The 25,384-nt window shown below is 41.4% G+C and overlaps 1 protein-coding gene across 7 annotated transcripts in view; it reads left to right on the forward strand.

Moving 5' to 3' along the window:
• TTLL5 (tubulin tyrosine ligase like 5) overlaps positions 1–25,384 on the forward strand; it is a 135,460-nt gene that overhangs the window by 4,424 nt on the left and 105,652 nt on the right. For all 7 annotated transcript variants that reach the window (XM_030452274.1, XM_030452280.1, XM_030452279.1 and 4 more), the window contains exons 4-11: positions 968–1,050; positions 1,832–1,938; positions 2,507–2,637; positions 3,197–3,279; positions 6,090–6,159; positions 6,447–6,531; positions 23,460–23,561; positions 23,684–23,775. In XM_030452274.1, the coding sequence (XP_030308134.1) occupies positions 968–1,050; positions 1,832–1,938; positions 2,507–2,637; positions 3,197–3,279; positions 6,090–6,159; positions 6,447–6,531; positions 23,460–23,561; positions 23,684–23,775 (753 nt within the window). The remainder of the gene's footprint in view (positions 1–967; positions 1,051–1,831; positions 1,939–2,506; positions 2,638–3,196; positions 3,280–6,089; positions 6,160–6,446; positions 6,532–23,459; positions 23,562–23,683; positions 23,776–25,384) is intronic.

Raw genomic sequence — 25,384 nt, forward strand, 5'->3', positions numbered from 1 at the left:
ATGGCATCTCTTCTGCTTTTTCCCAGGAGGTAGAGGCTTTTTATGGGTTAACAAGTCTACTGTTTTATTGTTAAGTTTCCTTGAGCTTTGTAAAGTCTCAGGTTATGATTCTTCTTACCCTTTTCTTTAGACTTAGTTTTATTGGTAGGACATACTTCCTGAGGTTTAATCATCTTCCTTTCCTCTGTATGAACATATTTGAAAAGTGTTTTTCAAGAGATTCTGTATTCTAGCATTGCAGTTTCTGTCTCTGCTTTATTTGAACTCTTATGGATCATCATGTCCTTTTGTATGACAATTGGCCTATAGTCTTGCTACTTGCTTTCTTTTTGTCTTATACCTCCAGTGTTGCTTACTGTTTTGTTTTTATGACTTTATACTTGGGTAGTGAGTTTCTCTTGTTTCCTTGTCCTGCTTGCTTTGTTTCCTAATATTTTTGCAGTTATCAGTACAGGTGAATGAGATGTGAAGAAAAATTCATTGTTTTGAGTATTCAGGACCTAAAAAGTGATCATTTAAGCTAGTCATGTCAGTGAGGGACATATGGCATGACTACTTTTTATTAGGAATACCAGTCTTGAAGAGACTGAAATTATGTTTGAAGTGTTATAAAACAGTTTAAATAAAAGAGCAGTTTAAAAAAAATAAAAATCTGTGCCTTTGTTAGGATGTCCTGTGATCTGTTTTACTACAGTAGGTTTCAGTGATGCAGAAAGGTCTTGCCTAAGGATTGATTGGGGTCAGTCAATGGCACCGTTGGAGTTAATGCTCAAAGAGATGGACAGGCATTTCCTGTCCAATACCCTTTGTCTGTTAGGTGCTGCTGCTTTTTGAATGCTTCTCTGTGGATGAAGTGCAGTTGTACTATGTCCTGTGGTGCTTTTCTCTCTTCTTTGGTAATACAGGTAACTTGGGTTTATTCTTCTAGTTGCAGACTCTGACACTGTGTCTCTCACCCTCTTAACAGAGCGGTACCACTTGTCCTATAAGATTGTGCGAACTGACAGCCGGCTGGTTCGAAACATTCTGGCGGCCCATGGGTTCCATGAGGTGAGTGCATGAACTTCAGATCTGTTTATGAGCTGGGATGTGAGGTGGTGATGTTGATGTTGATTATTATGCTTTGGGATTTTTTTTGTTTTGTTTTGTGGTTTGTTTATTTTTCCTCTGAGTTAGAACCAGGAAGTTGCTGTGGATGCCCCTCAGTTTTTTTTTCACATACTCTGCAAGTTGGACAGGAAATTTGTCGTGATTTTGCACTCTCTAAGGCGTACCCTCTAGCCTTAAGCCTGCAAAATTAGGGAAAATGGGATGTTCAAGTTCAGTCATGTTTTTCTCGTGTTTAAAGAATCATCTCACACCCTTGGAAAGATCTGAAAGATTTAATTTCTCAACCTTTGCATGTTCAGAAGCATTGATGTAGTGTTTCCCTTTTATCTTCTAGCACCTGTCTTGCTCTAAAGAATGTCCTAAATGCAGCTAATGACAATTTGAGAAATATGTGTGTGTATGGTAGGTTTTCTTCTGAGTAACATCAAATTAAGGAAGTGGTCTCACAAGTTTCCTGAAGAAACTTAAAATGTTTTACAAATTGGGCTTAAACCGTCTTTGAAAAGGACCACGAGTTTGTTTAGGGAAGTATGACATGGTTGTTCCCCACCACCATCATACAATAGCATAAGACAGGACTCTGGCTAGAGTTTAGTATCAGAGATGGGTAGAGGAGATTGTTTTGCTTTGCTCTCACGGACATAAGGTAGGACCTGTGGTAGTGCTTTCTATTAGTTCTCTGTTTTTTTGATGCATGTAGTGGTTTTATTTTGCTTTTCAGGTGCATCCTAGTAGCAGCAATTATAATCTCATGTGGACAGGATCACACTTGAAGCCCTACTTGCTTCGTTCCCTTACAGATATACAGAAAGTCAATCATTTTCCTAGGTAAGGCCTTGGTATCATGTTTCACTGAACGTCTTTGTGATAGGTTGCAAAAATCTCAACAAAGGCAGCTCTAAAACAAATAGACAGTGCATGAGATGGTAAGGTCCCAATGCAGTGGCCTGTGCCACATGATGTCTGTATGCTAAACAGTCTTTGCGATTTTGAGGAGGTAGTGTGTGAACTGGAGTGCTTGTCTGTAGATGAAATGCTGGATTTTTTATGTCTGTGGGTTTTGTTTTGTTTTAATTATTTAGTCATAAAAGTAAAGTATTTGGGGCTTTGAGTTCTTAGTTATGGAGATAGTCATATGTTACCTGCTAAAGTTTACAAGCACTATTATAACAGTTTGCAGTGCTCCAGTCTGATCTCAGAATTGCAAGAGGTACTACAAACGAGAATGGATATTAATAGGGGCATAGAACAGTAAAACTGAAGAGTACTTGCAGTTAGGATTTAGATGTCTGATGGGGTTACAGATACTTTATTAACTAGGAGGAAGGATTACTGTAAAGTGAGAGTTTTTTAGGTGAGGGGGAAATAGATACAACCTCTTCTTTTGGTACTTCAGGTCATATGAATTGACACGAAAAGACAGACTGTACAAGAATGTCTGTCGTATGCAGCTGGCCCACGGATTCAAGACGTTCCATATCTTACCTCAGACCTTCATCCTCCCGACAGAATACCAGGAATTCTGCAGTAAGTGAATGGCTGATGCCCAGACCTAAAGCAAAATAACTGGGTGAGGGAAAAGGAATTATTTTTAATATCTCAGACTCTTGATCATGCCAATGGTTAAACAAAAAAAATCAAAAGAAGCTGGATATATAGTAGGAAAAGGCCAATATGATTTGATACTTTACATAATTTCTACTTTGCTGTTTGCACCATGTCTGTCTAAGTCATCAAGAAATAGATGTGAGCTTAAGGCTCCAGCCTTGGAGTATAGTTTTTGGTGTGTAGTGTTGCTGATGATCAGCTTCATGATATATCTGACTAATGTCTGGGACTATGGAAGAGAGAAGTTCAAAAGGAAGCATTGAGCAGATAAATGAATCTATCTGAGCAGCAGGAGGGGCTTTGGTGGGGGACAGTTATAATTCTAATAAGTCCCATGAGATCAAATAGAGCATCACACAACTAGAGTTTCATCTTCTTGCGGAGTTCTCTAAAACTTTTATTGATTCTTGATTCTTTCTCCTCTGTAAATAAGCAAAATGGAAGATGTTTCATACTTGTTCTTTTTTCTTTTAACCAGATACCTATTCTAAGGACAGAGGCCCATGGATAGTGAAGCCTGTGGCATCTTCCAGGGGTCGAGGTGTCTACCTGATAAACAATGTAAGTGTTCAGCAAAAGTAGCTCCTCAGTAACATTGTCTGCAAAAATATTCCAGCTTCCACACAAGGGGCAGGGAAATATCTAACCAGACACTGGCTCTGCTCTGGATTTCAACCATGCATTGGTGAGCAGTTCAACAGTCCTGAGCAACTGGCAAAGCTTACCTGGGCCTGTGCTGTGTAACCAAAAGCAGTCTATTTCTTTGTATGCTGTGCTTGCCTTGCAGCCTGCTTTCATGTCTTAGCTTATTATGAGCAGGTTCATGCTTCCTGGAAATCTGTGCTGCTTGATGCTGTCCCTGGGGCTGACAGTAAGCTGGCCTTGGAAAGATTTGCAGAACTCTTGTTTCCCTGTGCGACCTAAACGGTCCTCGAGCAGTCCTCTTGTCTCCCTCTCCCCCCTGGGAAAGACAGTTAAAATGAAACCTTAAGTGATACAGTAGCATGTCTTAGACATATCTCAGTCTTAGAGCTGTGGTGAGGCCACACATTGAGTACTGTGTCCAGTTCTGGGCCCCTCAGTTTAGGAAGGATATCGAGGTCCTGGAGCAGGTCCAAAGGAGGGCAACTAGGCTGGTGAAGGGACTCGAGCACAGATCCTATGAGGAGAGGCTGAGGGAGCTGTGGCTGTTCAGCCTGGAGAAGAGGAGGCTCAGAGGAGACCTCATCACTCTCTACAACTACCTGAAAGGAGGTTGTAGCCAGGTGGGGGTTGGTCTCTTTTCCCAGGCAACTATCAGCAAGACAAGAGGGCATGGTCTCAAGTTGTGCCAGGAAAGGTTTAGGTTGGATATTAGAAAGAATTTCTTTATCGAGAGGGTGATCATGGGCTGCCCTGGAAAGTAGTGGATTCTCCGTCCCTGGAGATATTTAAAAAGAGACAGGATGTGGCACTCAGTGCCATGATCTAGAAACTGCAGCAGTAGTGGATCAAGGGTTGGACTTGATGAACTCTGAGGTCCCTTCCAACCCAGCCAATTCTATGGTTCTATGTGCCCTACTTGAGGTGTAATGGGGGTGATTCTTTGTGCTGCTCATAGTGTCTTTTGCCCTTTTTGGGCTTTGCAGGGAGTTAGGATGTCATAGGTAACAAATACATCTGAGCAGGAGCCAAACATGAGGGGATTCCAATAAATACTCTCAGCTGCAAAACTGATTGGGGAGTCATTTTGTTTTCAGTCAAACCCCTTTAGCCTCCCCTGCACTGAAGGGGTCACACTGCCTCATCTGTTCTCTACTTGGATCGTTTCCCATAAAACTAGGGAGTGATGTGCCAAGTATATGAGGTAAGTATTTCCAGAGCTGCACTCAGCTTTTTCTTTGCTGGAAAGAGAGGAATGAGCTCAGGCTTATGTGGCAGTTGGCCATGAACTGGGGAAAAGACCCTTCTGGGATCAGTCTCCATTTGTGTATATCTGTTCCAGAAATACTTCAGCTAGTTTGGCCTGAAGACCACAGTTTCCTTCAGTGTGATGCCATTAAGGGAGTGTCACAGAAGTGTTTATAAACAACAAAAAACCCCCACAAAACTAAAAACTTTTGAGGTTTTCTCATCCATAGAAAAAGGATGACACTTTTATGTGATGTGGTGAGGGAAGCTGAGCTTGTTCCCTCGCACTTTGTGTGTACACTGTATGCTTAGGCTTCCTGCTTGGGATTCTGGTGATGTGGCTGAATACATAAAAAATTGAGTAAAGACAGGATGATGGGGCTTCCTTTACTGTACTACAAACTGAAGGGAAAAAAATCATGGGATCACAGAATTGTCATGGTTGGAAAAGACCTCTGAGATCACTCTGTCCAACCATCAACATTCCCTCCTTCTCCTCTTGGCCTCAAAAATCTACTATCACCATACCCACTAGAGCATGTCCTGAAGTGCCTCGTCTCCATGGTGTTTGAATACCTCCAGTATGGTGACTCCACCACGACCCTGGGCAGTGCATTCCAACTTCAGGCCATTTTCTCTAGTCCTATAATTTCTTACTTGAGAGAAGATCCAACACCCACCTCCCTACAATTTTCTTTCAGGTGCAGAGAGATGAGGTTTTCTGTCAGCTTCCTCCAAACAAAACAGTCCAAATTTTCCCAGCCTCTCCTCACACAGCTTGTTCTCCAGACCTTTCATGAGCTTGGTTGCCCTTCTCTGAACTTGTTCAAACTCAATGTCTTGGTTGTAGTGAGCAGCCTAAAATGTTTTGCAAGAAGCTTTTAGTCTGGATAGTTGAAAGAAGTGTACAGCAAAAAGTAAAAGTTCTCACTGGTACAGTAGCCCCTTCTGTGAACTGAACCTCAGCAAAAGGTGTTTACTCATGTAAGCAAAGAGGATGGCTACCAGCCTAGTATTTAGGAGTCTTTTTCTTCACTTGTGACTTTCTCACCAACTGTAGTTAAATACTCCTTCCGTGTTCCTAAACCCATCTTCCATGTGCTTGGTTAAACACTTGAGAATCAAACAGAATGCCAGTTGCTTCTTAGACAGGTTTTTTTCCTGCCTATTTTACATCATTGCCATGTGGTTGCTAAATCCATATTCTCCTCCTAAGGAGCACTTAACTGGAGGATTCAATGGGCAGGTTTTTTGGTAAGGTAATCATTCCCAGGCTTCTGGTTAGGATCTAATTACTGTAAGTATATTATATTGAAAGTGGTGTTTTTTCATTTTGTTTTTATTTCCTCCCTCCTAGACATAATTGTTGGTGTAAAGTGGCTTTAGGAGGAAAAGGATGAAAAAAATGGTGGCTTTGATCTAGTCATCTTATTTTTTAAGCCTCCTGCTTTTTCACTTTTGGGTTCTCTGTTCTTCTGTAGCCAGACCAGATTGTCCTGGAAGACAACATCCTGGTTTCTCGTTACATCAGCAATCCTCTGCTCATAGATGGTGAGTGTGCTTAGGCATTGCTTTTCTCTCTTCCTCTGACTCCAAACCTGAGGGTCTCTGCAGCGTTTGCAGGAATTTAGTTGAATAATTGGTCTTTCTCTAGTACCATAAAAATATTACTAGAGAATTCATTAAAATCTTAAAAGCTTTTCAACTGTGAAAGCTTCAGAATCCTATGTTATCAGCAGATAATGGCTTATTGCTCTCAAGGTCTGTTGAAATTCCTCAACTGGATGTGATAACTGGAAGATGTTTGCAGTCATTAACCCTTGGCAACTGTATTTCAGATTTCAAATTTGATGTGCGCCTCTATGTTCTGGTTACGTCCTATGATCCACTCGTCATCTATCTCTACGAGGAAGGATTGGCCAGGTAGGAAGGTTTCTTCTTTCTCCATATACTTGCATTTGGTGATCCAGAGATGTCTTGGCTTGCCTCTGTACTCTCAAAACAGTAGCACCTGAGGGAAATGCTGCTTATGGAGTTCTGCAGAGTTTAAATATATGATACTTCATCATACTGTGACCCATCAGTTTTCATTATATAGATTATAGGATCTTTAGTGAGGGATATTATTACATATGTAATGAATAAAGCAAGTATTTAACCCTTAAGGGTTGAATGGCCACACACACCATCATCAGTGTGGTCATTCCCAAGGCTGGGTTTTTCTTGAAACCTCCTTGAAGTTTTCGTGCCTTTGTACTCCACCTCCCTCCTCCAAGGTGAAAGGAATTGAAACTTTCTCAATTTCTGTTTAATCCTAAAGACAAAAGCAGTTGGACACCTGTTATTGGCCATATTGGCCTTCAATTTAATACTTTCAATTGCCCTAAAGTTTAGATCAGTATTTGTATTTTCTACAGTATTGAGTAAGTGGGTTTAGACTAGTTCACAGTTCTTACCTTACAAGAAATCCTGACAGTTACTTAACATTCCCAGGAGGAGCCATTATCTACCAGAAGTACTTGTTTCTCTCAAGTTTAGCTAAATACCCATCTACAGTAACTAGCACGTTTTAAGTAATCTGACTTTACAACAGACAAGAAACTTAACTGTAGTGGTGTCCAAGAAGAGAGTGTCACAGGATGTTTTCCTGCAACAGTTTTAAGCAATACTGAATCTGTCTGCACATCTGACATACCCAGAAAGAATACATCTCTAAGGTTCAAGCCTGCATGACTTAAGCAGATATTGCAACTTTATCCAAAGCAGATACTGAATATGAAAGGATATATGAATAATGATCCCACAAGAAATAGCCTCTTTTAAGTTGATAAACAGATCCCCTCCAGGTGTGTGGTGATGTGCCTTTACCAGAACAGAATGTGAATAGATTGTTTCCATAAAGGGGGTGCAGAGAGAGATTTTGTCTTGGTCAGTGGAAAACTTAACACCTGTATTCACTTTAGAAAAGGAGCTTTAAACATGCCTGGCATGCAAGACTTTCCTCTTGTGATTCAGGAATTAAATTGTTAGTTATTAAAAATGCAAGTTGCTGAAAAGTGAAGAGGAAAACAAGATCATAAATTGTAAGTATATGAGTAGATTGCAATTATATTCCGAAAATGGGAAGTGCATACCTACAAAATAGGATTTGCATCATCACTTAATGCCTTTAAGGTAGTTCTGCTGATCTTTTTGTAACAAAGCATTGAGCGAACCATCAGCAAGTTTGTAGATGACACCAAGCTGCCTACATGCCAGAGGAATACTCTGTTATCCAGAAGGACTTAGACAAGCTGGAGCCGCGGGCCCAAGTAAACTTCATGAGGTTCAGCAAGACCAAGTGCAGGGTCCTGCACCTGAGTCGGAACAACCCTCACTATCATGCAGGCTGGGTGATGAGGTGATAGAAAGTAGCCCTGCAGGAAAGGACTTGGGGGTCCTGATGGATGAGAAGGTGGGCATGAGCCAACAGTGTGTGCTTGCAGCCCAGACATTCTTTACCATGAGGGTAGTGGAAAAATGGAGCAGGTTGCCCAAGGAGGTAGTTGAGGCCTCAGCCCTGGAGGTATTGAAGGTGAAGCTTGACAAGGCTCTGAGCAACCTGATCTAGCTGAAGATGTCCCTGCCTACTCCAGGGGTGTTTGCCTAGATGACCTTTAGAAATTCTTTCCAAACCAAACCATTCTACGATACTAATGGAGTTTACTTCTGGAAAAATCCATGTGTGTAACAGACAAGTCTATTCTGGGGGGCAAGTGTACCAGTTCAGTGATAAATAGATTTTTTGTCTCTGATAGTAAAGTAGGATGTTTTGCTTGGGGGAATTGTTTGTGGGCATGTGTATGCTTTTTTGTTTGGTTTTTTTGTTTGTTTGTTTTTTTGTTTTTTAAAAATAATTCTAGTGATTTTAGAGGTCTAGGGAAGGAAATGAGGAAGGAAAGAATTCTTTTGACTGAAATGCACTAACGTTATTTAGGTGGGATGGGAAGTCTGGAGGTTTTTAGACCAAACTCCTTCTCAAGACATTATTCAACGTTTGAACAGGTGGTCTACAGCCTTATATCATAAATATTTTAACATCTTCCAAGAATGGAGATTCCATAGTTGTTCCTCACAGCCTTTTCCAATGTTTGTGAGTGCTCACTGTCAATATATGTGGGTTTTATATCTAATAAGAATTTCCCTTGTTGCAGTTTTATTGTTGCCTCTTGTCCTTCTGCTGTGCACCTTTTAGAAAAGTTTGGCTCTGTCTTTGTAGCCACAGGTTGAGGATTTAAACACAGCAGTTAGATTTCTTGGTAGCCTTATGATTATTCTTATCTCCAGGCTAAACAATCCTTTTCTCCACAGCTTCTCCTTGTACATCATGTACATCATGTTTTTCAGTTCATTTTAATAGCTCTCTGCTAGACTTGCACCACTTAGTCAATATTTCTACTTTTACCAGGGTGCTCCTAACTGGACATGACATTCCAGGTGTGTGTACAGTGCTTGCTAAGCACTTCCAAGTATGAGATACTGACTTTGCTCATCCTGCTGGCTACACCTTGTTGATACACCCCAGTATGTACTTCAGACTTCTTTGTTGCAAGGGAAAACTGCTAATTCATATTTAGCTCGTTGTCCACCAGGACTATTTGTTCTGCAGAGCTGCTTTATATCCATTAAAAGGGTTATTTCTCCCAGGTGCAAGACCCAGGCATTTGCCTTTGCTAAACTTCATGAAGGTTCTGTTAGCCCATTCCTGTAGTTTTACAGGGGCCATCTGAGTGCTCAGGTCTGAGCTATGCTACTCTCTGCTCTCCCTTTGTTCCCAGTACCATTCATGTCATCCTAGAAGGCAATCAAGAGGCATCAGATGTGATTTACTCTTGGAAAATTGTGCTTTTTGTTCCCAGTAATTGTTCTAGTCTTCATGTGCTTGGAAATACCTAAATGGCAGGTAACAGTGCAGGGGCTCTTACTGTTAGCAAGACTGTAGATTACCTGAGCTATTGTAGGTAAAAGGCCTTTTGAAACAATCATCTGATTTCTTTGAGTTTGTGAGCCTTACCTGATAACCTGGTTGCTAGCTGGCTGAATTTCTTTTTCCTTTTGACATTCAAGATACTCACCTATAGAGCTTTAAATGGTGCTGTAGTTAACACTGGGCAAATAACTTAAGTTTTCTTTGTAGATATCCATTCAGAAGCATCAGTCTCAACAATTCTGAACTCTGTATCTTGGAAAGAAGACCACATGTGGCAGTAGTATTTGCAAATCACTTTTCAGTATTCTAAAACACTTAACATGTTTAGATTCTATTTATTTAAACTATAATTAAATCAGGAGCACATGGTGTCCACATACATGACAAGAGCACACAGTGTCCACATGTGTGACAAGTAGAACATATATGTACAGAACACTACAGTAGTTATTATATAATGGTAGCTGTCCTTCAAATTGCATCCCATCTTACAGCTCTCCGGTAGAGATAGCTCACATACAGAGACTAACTGTGGCACCAGGTATCTTAATGCTGCTCTGTGATATGGTTAGCTGTACCAGTACAACTGTGAGACTGGTATGGAGGAAATACTAAGGTGTTATCTCTGGTCCAAGCACAGTTCTGACTCTGGAGGGTAACTAGTTCTGTTACTGAACTTCAACTTCCCACTGAGCAATTTCAGCTGAAGCATTGGTTATGGCTAAAGGTTTGTAAGAAAACTTGTAGGTGAATGCTTTCACATAATCGGTATAAATTTATTGCAACCACTATTTTCAATTACTCTTAAACTTTTCCCTTCTATGGCTGTTGGTATGTTTATGCAGAAAGTGCTGGCACTGCCTTTGGAGTACAATGGCCAAATGTGAGCAGAGGTTGACAGAAAGCTTCAGATGGGCTGTTCTGCGTGGCCTCCAGATGGCACTAGTGGTCTTTAGCATTAGCCATTTGGCTTTTTCACAAATTTGGCTTTTTCCAAATTCCACTGGTGAGAGGTAAGGAACCTGGAACTACTGGATTCTGGCTTCTATCTAGCTTTTTTGCCTTCCAGTAATAAGCTTTATTTAGTAGCGACAGAGCCTTAGGTCAGCGGAGTCAGGTATCAGACTTCTGGACAGTTACTAAGAATGGTACTGGAATCATATAATGGTTTCAGTCAGGAGGAATCCTAAAGATCATTTCATTCCAACCCCCCTGCATGAGCAGACACCTTCCACTAGACCAGGATGCTCAAAGTCCCATCCAACCTGCCTTTGAATACTTACAGGGATGGGCCATCCACAACTTCCATGGGCAGCCTGTGCCGGTGTCTTGAGACCACCCTCACAGTGAACAAATTATTTCTAATATCTAATGAAAATCTACCTTGTTTCAGTTTGAAAGTCTTCTTCCTTGTCCTGTTGCTATATGCCCTTGTAAAAAGTCCCTCCCCAACTTTCCTGTAGGCCCTCTTTGGGTACTGGAAGGCTTCTATAAGGTCTCCCAGGAGCTTCCTCCTCTCCAGGCTGAAAAACCCCAACTCTCAGCCTGTCTGCACAGGAGAGGTGCTCCAGCCTCCTCTGGACTCACTCCAAGACTTTCATATCTTTTTTGTGTTGGGAGCCCCAGAACTGGTCACAGTTATAAGAGCAGAGTAGATGGGGAGAATCACCTCCCTCCACCTGATGGCTCCACTTCTTTGACGCAGCCCAGGATACAGTTGCCTTTCTGGGCTGCAAGGATACATTGCTAGCTCATGTTGACCTTGTCATCAACTAGCACCTCCAAGTCCTTCTTGTCGGGGCTATTCTCATGTGTTTTCTGCCCAGCCTGTGTTAATGCTTGGGATTGCTCCAACCCAGGAGCAGGACCTTGCGCTTTGCCATGTTTAACCTCATAAGATTGGCATGGGCCCACTTCTCAAGCCTGTCAAGATTCCTTTGGATGGCATCCCTTCACTCTGGCATGTTGACCACGCCACACCACACATCTTGGTGTTGCTGGCAAACTTGGCTGAGGGTGCACTCAATCTCACCATTGACAACACTGACAAAGATGTTAAACAATACAGGTCCCAGTACCAACCCCCGACAAACACCACTCATCACTGATCTCTACTTGGACATGGAGCTTTTGACCACATCTCTCTGAGTGTGACCATCCAGGCAAATTCCTCATCCACTGAGTGGTTCATATCTCTCCAATTTAGAGACAATGATGTCATGTGGGACAGTGTCAAATGCTTTGCATAAGTCTGGGTAGATGATATCAGTTGCTTTTGCTTTATACATCAAAGCTGTAACCCCATTGTAGAAGGCCACCGGATTCACTAGGCATGATTTGCCCTTAGTGAAGCTGTGTCGGCTGCCACTAATTGTCTCCTTATTTTCCATGCATCTTAGCACGCTTCCAAGAGGATCTGCTTCATGATCTTGCTGGGCACAGAGGTGAGACCAACAGGCCTGTAGTTCCCTGAGTCTTTCTTTTTTCTCTTTTTAAAAGTGGATTTATGTTTCCTCTTTTGCAGTCAGTGGGAACTTCACTGAGCTGCCATGAGTTCTCAAATATGATGGATAGTAACACAGCAACTTCAATTACTAGTTCTCTCAGGACCCAGGGATGTATCTCATCAGGTCCCTTGGCCCTGTGCACCACCAAGTTCCTTAGTCTCAATCCTGATCATCTACAATGGCTGTTTCTTCATTCTCACGGTCACTGCCTTTGCCTTCTGTGACTTGGGCAGTGTGACCTGAGCACTTGCTGGTGAAGACTGAGGCAAAAATGTCACAGAGTACCTCAGCCTTCTCCATACCCTGGGCAACTGGGTCTTCTGTTTCCTTCCAGAGGGTCCACATTTTCCGTAGTCTTCCTTTTATCACCAACATATCTATAGAGGCTCTTCTTGTTGCCTTTGTTGTCCCAGGCCAGATTTAATTCTATCAGGGCTTTAGCTTTCCTAACCTTATCACTGGCAGCTAAGGCAATTTCTTTTTTTTTTTTCTTCCCAGGCTACCTGTCCTTGCTTCTACTCTCTGAAGGCTTCCTTTTTGTGCTTGAGTTTGTCCAGGAACTCCTTGTTCACCCATCCAGGCCTCTTGGTATTTTTGCCCGACTTCCTCTTTGCTGGGATACATTTCTCCTGAGCTTGGAGGAGGTGATCCTTGAATATTAATAAGGTTTCTGGGGTTTGTCTTTCCTCCAGGGCTTTACCCCATGGTATTATACCAAACAGGTCCCTGAAGAAGTCTGCATTTCATGGTCACTGCAACCAAGGGCTTTACATCCTCACCAGCCCCATCTTGTTAGGGAGATCAAGGTCCAGCATAGCACCTCTCATTTTGCTGTTTTCATCCCTTGTTACAATACTGCTTCTCTGGTCTTGCCTCTCTCAAGCTCTATCAAACCTTCTCTTGCATACTTTATGTGTGGTTCACTTCTAGAAGAAATACTGGATTCTTTGGGCATATTCAGTGATGTGTTTGGTGGGAGTGGGGTGGGTTTTTTTTCTTGCTTGAGGCTTGAAACAAGACTGAAGCTGTGCTGAAGGCATAAAACTGGGCGATTTAAAATCCTTGTCTGTTGTACTGAAAAATGTTGTGTCAAACACTTTTCTAGTAGGTATTAAAAAGAACAATAGACAAAGTGTGCTGCCATGCATTTGTTAAATTGGCAGATGTTTAGTAACTTGGTGCTTGAAAGGACAATTATCATCTAGATAGGCCATCTGTGATTCACAGCCTGGGGAAGTGTAGCTGAGACATTTGCATCAAAAGTATAGGTGTGGAGAATGACTTGGAAAGATTGGTCCAGGTTTGCCTGAGGGTTTCCAACCTGGTCATCTGATCATATGGTAAAAATTTAGGTAGTTTTATTTATCTGAGCTTTCCAAAATATACAATGGATTATATTTATTGACATAGCTTTTATGTCCTGGTATGAGTAAGAGGTGCATTGTTAATAATTAACTACAGATTACAAAATTTGATATGGTTTTGAAGGTGACTCACCAAGCCCAGTTATCTGGAATTCTGGAGGCTACTCTTATGGCCAACAGTTGAATCGATGGATTATGCTGGTTTTTGGAGCAGCATCTATACAAGGAAAGAATTAACAAGCCTGATTTGTGTCTAAGTACAGCTGAAGAGGACATGGAGCCAGGAATAGCTGGTGCTATTTGTGAATCTTTCCCATTTTGTAAACTCAGGGTGCCTCTGTTTCTCCTGTCTGTTTTTTCCTCTTTCTGTGTACCTCCCTGTGGGACAGAAAGGAGTCTGGTGGACCTATGTTGCTTGGTGCCTGCAGACATAATGGGGACTTGACACATGGTGTGGGGAATTCATAGTGAAATGGCTCCTTGTTGTGGGGAAACTTCTCTATAGCCTACTTTTTTGCAGGTTTATGCAGCTTTATTTCTGACCCTGAATGCCTGGAAGGGTTCTAGCCTAGCAGGAACTTCTTAGTCAGATTTACACTGAATTTGAAAATAGATTTAAAAAAACAACCCACAAAGGCAAAACTGAGCTGAAACGCAAATATTCTTGCAAAGGACCTAGGAAATAGCAGTTGAGGGAGACTTCCCAGAGGGACACAAGAATTCCCAAAATGGTATGGTATACAGCTGGGCTTCACAGCAGCTGCCACCATCCTGCCACGTGAGCTCATCACCCTCAGCCTCACAGTGCCCTCTCCTTCAGTAGCCTGACTTCCTAATTAGCCCTGGCTCTGCTGGGATATTTACCTTTTCTGTGCTGGATTCCTGTGGTTTCCAAAGAATTCAGGTGGTTCCTTTGAGCCAAAGAATTCACATTACCTCACAGGCTGCACTTAGGCCAAAGCCAGCTGCATCCCTGTCCCCCTTGCAGTAACCCCTGCCTGTCAGGCTAAAGTTTCTTAGGGAGTGTGAGTGGCTTCTGCATGGACACTTGGGATCAGACTACAGTAGACACACAGATGCTGTGGAGCAGTGCTTTTCACCAGATGTCCCTGATGGTGCATCAGGGCAGGAGACTTTCTGCTGCTTTGTTGTTTTTTAATTAAGATAAGCAGGGTTTGAATCACTAAAGGGAAAGATCTCTCTGTCTGTATATAGATATTTGCTGCCTATACGTATACCTGTTACTTGATTTTGGACTGTGTTCTTTACCTTGAATTTTCTTCTGTAAAATTGGGTAGTTAGGACTCAGTCAGGAAGCTAACTATATATATTATATCTATGTAATATAAATATATACATACACACACACACACACATATATATTATATAAACTTGTGGCCTAGTGATGCCCGTTTTTACATCTGATTCCCATGGCGGGTCATGGTATATACCCACTTGTCTGTGGAATAGGTTGTGGTTCTTAGTTTGGGTCCTTGAGCAAATGTTTTGTTTTGCACAACCTGCTCCTGTTGAGCTTCACCAAAACTGCTCTTTTGGTTGAAACAGTTTTTTAAAAAAGGAGTGGGAAAATGACTGCTTGAGCAATATTTCTATAACATGAAGTGATAGAGCTCTAATACTGACATATTGTGTCACTATTCTCCAGTAAAAAGAAGTGTGCCTTCTTAGCTTCAGCAACCTGTCTTTTTGATGGCATATTTTAGGAAATTCTGAAGGAAAGATAATTAAATTATAGCTAGCAGAGTCATGTTTGTTCTCTTCTGTAGACTCCTTCTCATCTTTCATGTTCCTCAAGTTATCTTCTCCCCCTTTCTCTGCTCCCAACCTCCAGTCTTTTGAGTCAGTCTTGGTGGCAGAAGGTGATCTAGAGAGTCATAGTGGGTCTCTGGGTAGAACTGCATGACTCTACTGTTGCACTTAACAGACAGGGTCAGTGTACTAAAGAAAGAGAGACTGGCAGCTCCTGGGGACAGTCAGCACAGTGAGAAACTAGAGAATGTGAGAAACAGTTTAACTGAACTGCAGAGTGGCTGATATTGGAAGGGACTTCTGGAAGTCATCTGGTCCAGTCTCCCTTGCTCAAGCAGGGCCACGTGGAGCCAATTGCTCAGGACCATAGCCAGATAGATGGCTTTTCAATACCTCCAAGGAGGGAGACTTGACAGTTTCTCTGGGCAACCTTTACCAGTGCTCAGTCAGCCTCGTGGTATTTCCTTATGCTCCACATGCTCAAAATCCTGTTAATGTCAGTGCATAAGTTGAAATGTTTCAAATTTATTATGAAAAGATAGAAAAGGAAAATAAGGTGGTTTTTTTTTTCTGATCCTACAGACATTTGATAAAACTGCTCTTGGATCTTGTTATTTAACTGAATATTTTGTCCAGCTTCAGTTAGAGAAACTTTGCCATGATAGAGATGTCACGAAGGCTCATTTTTATGTTTAGTATTTCTCTTATGCACTTTAGCTTCTATTCATATTTTATTGCTAATTGACATATCAGCTGGATGCTGTGGAAAATATTCATGTAGGAGATAGGGAGATTGTGGTGGTGTCTAGACTTCTATTTTCTGTCCTGTACTGGTTCCCAGGTGGCATATTGGAGTCTAGGCCTTGATAGTGTTAAAAAACTGGAATATCTATAATTTTCCTTCACCAGTTCTAGTCAATTGAACAATTCCCTTAGGGTGTCTTGTTTCTTTACATCCTGATTTTAACAGCAGTTCAATGGGAATCATAAAGAGTAGTGAATGGTACAAACAGTTTTCTATGTGGCCTTAGTTCCTTTACCAGTGGCAGCTGATAGACTGCTAGGGAAGCCAAAGTCTAATGTGTGAGGAGGGGAGGGAAGAGGGACTGAGAAAGTGATGCCAAGCATAAAATGTGAGAAGCGTGCTTACAGAAACACTACACTAGTTATTTTCAGGACATTTAGGCAGGAACTCTGTGTTCAATCATGGAAAAGACTATCATAATGTGTGCTTTTTCTGTAGCACTCATTTAAGAGAAAAGGGATTAACTATTCTTTCCTTCTTCCCATTCTAGGTCTTTTCTCCTCCTTTCCCAGGCCCTGGCTAGATGTCTCAAATAAGCATTCCAAAGCTGCCAAGTTTCATGAAAAACTATGTAACATTTTATGTAAATATTTAATGATCCAGTTTATATATTTCCAAAATTACTTGCATATGACAAACTTTACCTTTTGGTCACTTAATTTCTTGAAGTAAAGATAAAGCAAAGAGCAGTTTACAATCCCTCAGGTAGTGTTCTTCCTGAATGTACAGCGTAAGGGTAGGTTGTTTGGGATGTAGGGGTGTGTGTTAGGGGCCAGTCGAAGTTTGACATGGTGTGGATTCAGGGATTTCTTGAGATCAGTGTGGGTTCTGTGACATGTTTTGTGGATTGCTAGGTCAACAGGGCAAAGTGCTGCATGTTACTTTTGGAGTAGGTAGCCTATGGAGGGTAGAGCGCAAGCTGTCTTCCTAGGCTAGTAATGCACTCTTACAAGACTGGGAGGAGGGCAGTAATCTATCAATATCTGAATGCCAAAGGTGATTTTTAACAGGGAAAGCCTGAAGCATGGTAGGGAGTTTAGATGCCTCCAGGTGATCAATTGTAAGTCTGGAGGCTGACTACTTGTGGAGTCTGAAGGAATTAGTAGATTCCTCCCAGATTTTCTGTTCATGCTGCCCAGACCACCTGGATGCCACTACTGCCACCCTGGTGCTTGCTTTTGATTGCTCTTTGCCCCAAGAGAAAATGCAGCCAGAGGGAAGGCAAATGTACTGTTGTTGAAGGTGAGCTTTGTAGCAGTCTGTAGTTGCTGGTAAAGGGAACTGACTTGCCTTCATCTGAGCCAACGTGTGCCTGTGTGACTTGGTTGTGACTGGCTGAGATATGGACAGGTGTGTCAGAATGATTGAATGTGTGACTTCCCTATTACAAGTTTCAAATTCAGAAATGAAGGGCATCTTCTCTGTCCTTCTGAGGAAAGAGCAGCTGCAATCAAAGGGAGGGGGGTTGCTAGGGCTGTTTGCAGTGTGATTGCTGCTGCTTCTGCCTGGGAGGCTATATTGCTGCCAGCAATTTTGTGGAAACTGAGCATTGCACGGTAAACCTCTGTTTAACCTTTCCAATTTCCAGATATATATTTGGGTAGAAGCTCTCCCAAAATATTTAAGTTTAGAGGCTTTTGGAATCTAAAATCTTGTATTAGTTAGGTGTTTTTAATTTTCTTAACTTATCCCTGTGCTTAGATTTTTAAAGGACAAGATTCATTAGAAGGGGAAGATCTTTGGGAGAATGGGAGTGCAGGAAAGCCAGGGAAACAAGTTAATGAATGTGAGTAGTTTTGATACTACGAGTTGTTCAGCTTAGACAGTGAATACAAGCAGAGTGTAACCTCAAGATAGCAGAAGGTGCTTCCTATACCCTTGCTGCTGTCAGTTATATTATCTCTGTGTAATACACGTAACAGAAGTGACACAGGTTAACATTGTGATAGGGTACCATTCCTCCTGAATCCTCTGCCTGTCTCCCCTCCACCCCCACCCCCTAGTCCTTTGACAAGTGAAAGAGCTCAGTCACCACAGGACAAATCCAACTTTGAAAACTTGTGGTCAGGACCTGTGTTGTGGAGAAAGCAAACCTGAATTCAGGCCAAAACAGTTCATATTGTGATGGTGGATACCAAACAGACATCCATTACTTTCTTGATTACCTCTGTAATATTTGACAGTTAACAAGAGGAACTGCTTGTTTAGATGAGGTGGAGTCACAAGAATGCACTGAAGTGCAGGAAACCTGTCTGACTAACAGTGGAAAAGGTCACCTGTTCCTAATTTTTCTTTTTTTCACTTGATAAGTCCTACAGGAAAAATCTTTGTCAGAATTCAAAGCAGTGTGGATCCATTCAGACCACACAAACTTAATAACCAACAATACACAGTCATATTAATATGTTGGATCTCTACCAGCCTGTGGTGTAGTCCAAAACTTGGTTGAGATCAGATCACAGTGACAGAAAGTAAGTTTCTTGAAGCAGAGTGAGAAAGGTCATGTTAGTGAGCAGAATATATTACTTCAAAGAGTTTTACTTAATAGAATAGTTGCCTTTGGCTGAAGATGTGCCTCCACGTGTGGAGAGTGCACCCTACAGTTTAGGAGTACTCTTGGATTCCTGGATGATTGAATGCTCCCACATAGCAGCATCCACGAGTAATGCTTTGGCTAGGAAACAGTTCTATCCTGGCAGATGATGACCTGGCCTCAGTTATTTGTGCCTTCATCACTCTGGCTGGATTATAGCAATATGAGATACCTGGGCATGAAGCCTTTAGTACTTAGGAAAATAGCTCATGCAGTATGTGCTTATGGTAAGTTGTGTTACTGGGAAAACATCAAACTTACCCTTTATTTTCTGTGCCACCTTTCAATATGTTTTCTAAATTGCTTTTAGGATCTTAGCCCTTACCTTTTAGGTGACAAATATTCTATCCTTAGAAGTGACCCAAAATTGGAAAAGAGGGGCCCCTGAAGTGAAATGGGAAGTGGGTTGGCTGAAATTTGTAAAGATAGGGAATGGAATGAAGTAGAAGGAGAAGGTCCCAAAAACTAAATAATCCTCTAAAAGATGGTATGATTTCTCAAGAGCTTATTCTAATTTTGGGCTAACACCTAGCAAATTTTCAAAGCCTTGAAGTTTTGCTGCTTTCAACTCCTAATGTAAGGCCTGTTTCTATGACCTTAGTGTCATTAAAAATAATCTGTAGATTTCTGTTTATGCACAATGTTCTGTAGCATGCAAGCCTCTTGTCTTTCCTGGAGAGAACAAGTGTGGTGGATGAGTATCCTTGTTGCTACAGTGGAAGAAAAATACAAAGTAGTATAGTATGAAAAACTGTAGAACTGTAGAGCACTGAAGGTAGTTGTAACTGGTATTTCAAGGGTAGTAATGCTCCTCCTTACCAAGCAAGTAAGAAAGACAGTGTAAGGATGTGGGCTATTGCCAGTATTATACTTGTGATTGATCACTGTTCTAACATCCAGAGGCTATTGAGAGAAGCTCTAGAAATAATTTGGCATTTTCCATTTGCAGACTTGCACTTAGCATGTAGCCAGTAAGGCTGTCAAACAAGCTGTTTGAGAAACTTGACATTGATTCTGATATTTAAAGCTTGGTTTTTTGGTAGAAGATTTGAGTCATTTAACATTTTGTTAAATTGTTGAACTGTCCCATGATATCCCTTAAAAAGACAGCATTGAAGAGAAAGTGTAGGTACTGAGAGCTCTAAAACACATTGAAATCCCTTATGAAACTCAGTTTCTGCAGAAATATAAATTTTATGCTCATGGGGCCCAAATGACCTAATAATTGAGGACATTCTCTGTAGAAGGAATCTAATGGGAGCATTGCAAGGTAAAGCAGTAGCGTTGTCTAGAAGTGTTGTTTCTGTCTTCCAGGGGTTCATATCCTCATATTTCTGATTAAGTGCAAAACTACAAAAAAAAAAATTATAAGCATGGTAAACCGAATTGTCCTCTGCTTCAAGAGTATCAAGGAAGCCATGACTTTGTGAAATAGTGTGCTATTTATGCTCAGTATCTTCCAGGATCTGGCTGAAAGCATATTATCATATTATTATTATTATTATTATTATTATTATTAAATTATTATTATCTTAATGGATTGAGAGCAGCCTTGAGGAGAAGGACTTGGGGGTGTTAGTTGATGAGAAGCTCAACATGAGCTGGCAGTATGCATTACAAGCTCAGAAAGCCAGCCTTGTCCTGGGCTGCATCAAAATAAACATGGCCATCAGCTCAAGGGATGTGATTCTTTGCTGCTACCCTGCTCTGATGAGACCCCACCTGGGACACTGTGTCCAGTTCTGGAGCCTCCAACACACAAAGGGCTTAGAGTTCTTGGAGTGAGTCCAGAGGAGGCCAGCAAAGATGATCAGAGGGCTGGAGCACCTCCTCCTGTGAATATAGTTTGAGAAAGCTGGGGTTGTTCAGCTTGGAGAAGAGAAGGCTCCAAGGACACCTCATAAGCCACCTACCAGTACCTGAAGGTGGCCTACAGGAAAGCTGGGAAGGGACTTTTTACAAGGACATGGGGTTGGAACAAGAAGATCTTTGAGGTCCCTTCCAACCAAAACCATTCTAGTTTCTATCAACAAATGCTTTCAGTATTCTGCCAGTAAATGACTGTTAAGGTATAGATGATGAAATCACAATTAAGAAAATATACAATAGAGCTGTTGTCACTGTTTTCAAAACAGATATGCTAAATCCAAGAAATTTACTGTTAAATTGGGAACATATTCAAACGCTATTGGCTGTAGAAATATGTGGAAAAGGGATTGAAATTTTCAGACTTTTCTGTTGTCAGCTGCTCTGACTTCATATGTAGTTAAAGCTCAGAAAAAATAGAGTGCAAAATATTTTTCAGTTTTCTAACCTTGACACGTAGCGTTATTTACATAATGAATGTTCTTTTCTGCTCCCACCTGAGTATTTCAGGATAGATTTAAACTGGTGAGCAGTTTAATGGATTTGCTGATACAGGTCTTGTGGAGAGGTATTTCTCAAAATGGCTACAAAGTGAGGGAAGTAGTGGTTTCATTTTCACTGAGAAATTATTTTTTTGGCAGTTCTTTCAAAAGGAAGGGATTTTTTTGTGTATCCTGTCAGATATCATTGTATAGTTCAGCTTCTTCTGAAGTACAGAAAATAATGGGATAGGGATGAAGAGATGTGACTACTAATAAAGCAAACTGTGGATGCATTCTTTTCTGGACACTAACTTCTTTGGAGCCAGATGCTCTGAAATCCCCTCCCTCTTCCCTTTTTCTCAAGCACTGCCTCCTTTTTCCTGCTTTGAGGCTTCATCCAAATCTGCTTTCCTTTTCTTGCAACTAATCGTGATATTCTTTGTGCTTTCTTTCCTTTTTGACAGAGCTTCTTTGGAGAGCAGATGTCTGACTTCCGCTTTACCATTTCCTGCTCTTCTTTCTTTCTTTCTAAACGTTGACATTTTAAGCTATTGTGCTGTAGGAGGATGGTTAGAGTGAAGAACATGTATTCTTGGTGTTGTTTTGGTTTTTTTGAACTAGAATATGCATGCAGTTACAAGCTGAGGTGGTTAGCAGTGGCTCATATTGGTCATTCTGCCGTCCAGATGCCCTGGATTTTGCCCTTCATCTTCTGTTTTATTTATTTTTCTCCAAAGTCTATGGCCTAAAACATATATTGAAACAGGAATTGGTTACATGCAGAAAGAGAAAATTAATGCAGTTGGACTACATGATCACTGTACATCATTCCAACTGGAACTCATCTGTTAAGTTATATTTAACTTTTTGGCATGTCTTTGGCTGGACGCAGAATTTTGCAAATGTTGCCACAAATAGCTATTGTACTCTGATCAATGTTTGATTATTTTTCAAGTTGTTTTGTTGCCTGCTCCTAAAATGGAGGCACTGCCCTCTTTCCATCCTGACTATGCATCTTAGCACTGGTGTCTGAAAGGAGATGTGCCAGTGTTTGGTTGTAAGTTAATTGGTATTAGTCAGATCTGTGAAGTGATTTGACTTGCATGTGTCCAGTAATTTGTGGAGCAGATCAAGTTGAGCAGATGGAGTGTGCAACTGAGCAGGTGATGACCTTTCAGCTGCAGTGCATCTTTAGGTTGACAAAGGCTGATTATGCAACTACACCTTTAGAAAGTGATTTTAGCACGATATGTAATTTAAAACACTTTAAATTGGCGTGGCTATGAAGAGAAACAGTCCTGCTGTCTTCCTGACTGCTGTTCCCAGTAAAATGAAGGTGGGCAGGTAAGGAAAGAAAGTGTCCATAACATAAGCTTAGGTGGCAACTGAAGGGCTGGGGAAGGGAGGGGAAGCTTATAAAATTACAGCTTATACAGCTTTGTAGCTGTACACTTGTTCTTTCACACCCTTCTCCTTCTCACATGTTCCCTCTGCATCCCCCTTAACATATATACACACACACAAAAATTAAAAAAAAATAATCTCTCAATTCAAAAAACAAAATCATGGGCTACTTTTCAGTTGGGTCAGTTCTTTGATTCATTTCAATACAAACATCTTGTTAGGGTAGTGTATGGCTAAGGGAGTGGTGATGAGTTACTTCTTTTAGTCAGGAGGCTACCGCTGTTTCCAGTGGTAATAAACAGACTGATTTAACTGTGAAATTGTTGGTTGTAAGAAGGTTCAAATAGAGATGAGATCAGCTTGTGAGCGTGTCTTGCTCCTGACTGATATTCCCTACAGTCCGATTCCTTGTACTTGGATAGCTGACATCTTTGAGGTACGAAGAGGCTGTGTAGTCCCTGAAAATGATAGCAACCTTGAAAAAAATGCTACCTTATTGGACAAACTGGTCTGGCCCACAGGTTGTACCTGGTTTCCTGGATGCCTCTTTAGGAAGAAGATCGGCAGCTGTAGGCTGTGTAGTTATTGGTGGTAGAAATCTGTTCCTACCTCAGCCTTTCCTTAGACATCTTTGGCGTACACAAGAACTGAACTGTGCTTGTATGAGGCTTCAGGAAGCATGGACTGTTGTATGCATATGAAGAATTTTTCTGAATAGTGTGCATTTCCAAGAACCAATGGATCTTACATAGTCATGGTAGGTCTATTGTGAAATTGAAGGGGCCTGTGACACTGACTGTCTAAACTGAAGCTGTTTGGGCTGGATGCCCAAGGACCACAAATCCAAGAAGTTGAGAAAAATGGGCCTAACATTATGTGTGCTCTAAGACTGAAAAAGAGAACTCAAGGGACCTGGATGTGGTCCTTTGGAATAAACTAAATTTTTTGTGAGGAGGTGTTGCATTTGATGAAGTCTAATTACGCATGTTCTCTTCTGAGCTGTTGTTGTTGCGTGGTCTGTGTAGCAGGTCATGTTTAGCAAGTGTGTTGCTTGTTCAAGAAGTACTGTGAATCTTTATCCCTCTTTACAGGTTTGCAACAGTGAGGTATGACCAAACATCCAAGAACATCAAAAACCAGTTCATGCATCTAACCAACTACAGTGTCAACAAGAAGAGTGGAGATTATGTCAGGTACTTGGCTGGAAAATTGAACTTGATCTCTGGAGTTAGGTCAATTTACCTAGGTTGGTCTAGGGCTGGTACAAATGCATAGAGGCCAGTGGTGTCAACTTGCTTCTTTCATTTATTTTTAGCTGTGATGATCCTGAAATAGAGGATTATGGAAACAAGTGGAGCATGAGTGCAATGCTGAGGTACTTAAAACAGGAGGGGAGAGACACTGCAGGTCAGTACAGATCTTGTTCTTTTATTCCTTTGTTGGATCTTAATCATCTCAGTAGTGCAAATCCTAAGAAGTCAGAGAAGAGCCCCAGTGAGTCCCATTTAGCACCAGAGCAGGGTGGAGGGAAGCATTATTCCTTACAGCTTACTTAATAGAGCTGTGCGTTTTTAATCTGTCCCCAGAGATGAGTCCTATCCCTTAAGATGAGGCCTGCCGTTTTCCTTTTTGCAAGTAATATTCTGAGACTTTCTCAGGGTGTGTTTCTTAATATTTTACCTACATTTCCCGTTTCTTAAGGTCATTCTATTCCTTCTAAAAGCTTCCCTCCCTCTACTGCTCCCATGGCCTGTTCAGTCTGATGAGTGACCAACCTCTGGAGAGCTGTGCCAGTTTGAATGACTCTTGGATGTGGTGTCATCTTTCCATGGCTCAGGTTTTTGCTGGGTGTTTTCATTTCAGTCTATGTTTTGTATCAAATAGCTCCCTCTTCCACACCTTTGCCAGGTCTGCTGGGAGTAAATGCATCTACAGAGCAAAATCCAGGTATATCGTTAAAATGATAAATTACCTGTGATACTGAGACATCAGTAATACTACTGATAGCAGCTATGCCCAAATTGCAGATATTGTCAGGGAATACTTAGATGTTAGAGGAAGGGGTTTGAATCTTTTGAACCTAGCTTTCAGATGGAAGTAGACTTTTTTCCCATCATATGTGTGCATGGCTGTTCTGTCACTTGCACCATGCATTTGCAGTAAGATGTGTTTGCATAATTATTTATATTGATAAATATCCACATCCTACCCCAACCTCAAGTATAAAACATACACTTTTAATTATTAAGTAAACTGCTGAGCAATGCAAGCAGGTTTCTGTATCTACCTTTTACAAGGCTTCTTGCACCTTTCTCTGATGCATCTTGTTCTTGTTATATAGAGGCAGAGTGCTGGCTATAAAGCCTTGGCCTTGTCTGGGCTGGAAAGACTTCTGTGCTCTGGGATGTTTATGTGCACTTAGATGTTCCCATGCCACTTAGTTTTCTTCTGAAACAGAAGTTCACATCTGAATTAACTTGCATGCTCCTCTGTAATTATTCAAGTCCCTGCATGTCATCATCTGAACATGAGAAATAGAAGTTATAGGGCTAAATCAGTCTCTCTAGTCAAGTGGTTTGTACTAGATGTTCTTTGGGACAGGGATTACCAAATGTCTGTGTGGGTTTGCTGGTGGTCTTGTGTGTTTGCTTGTGCTCTGAGGGGTGGAAAAGGCTGTCCTATCATCCCAAGGAACTTTTCAGACTAGGACTCTAGCATTTGTTCATTCCTTTTTCCTCTCACTCTTCTGTTGCTTGTCCTTGAAAGCAGAAACTAAGTGTGGTGTTCTTTCTATTGCATGACTCATCCCAAGCCCAGTGTAGAATCCAGATCTACATCTAATATGCATCTTTTCCAACCTCCCTCTGTCAGCTCAGATTCCTGTTCCTGAGCTCTGTTTACAGGCTCACAGAGGATCTGGAGAGTGTCCTTACCGCAGATATCCGTAGGTCAGCAGGACTGGGAGCTGTCACCAGTCATGTAATTTTGAAATGATTTGTGAATCATAGTATGGGAA

Source organism: Calypte anna, chromosome 5A, assembly GCF_003957555.1.
Source record: "Calypte anna isolate BGI_N300 chromosome 5A, bCalAnn1_v1.p, whole genome shotgun sequence".
NCBI classification, from domain to species: domain Eukaryota; kingdom Metazoa; phylum Chordata; class Aves; order Apodiformes; family Trochilidae; genus Calypte; species Calypte anna.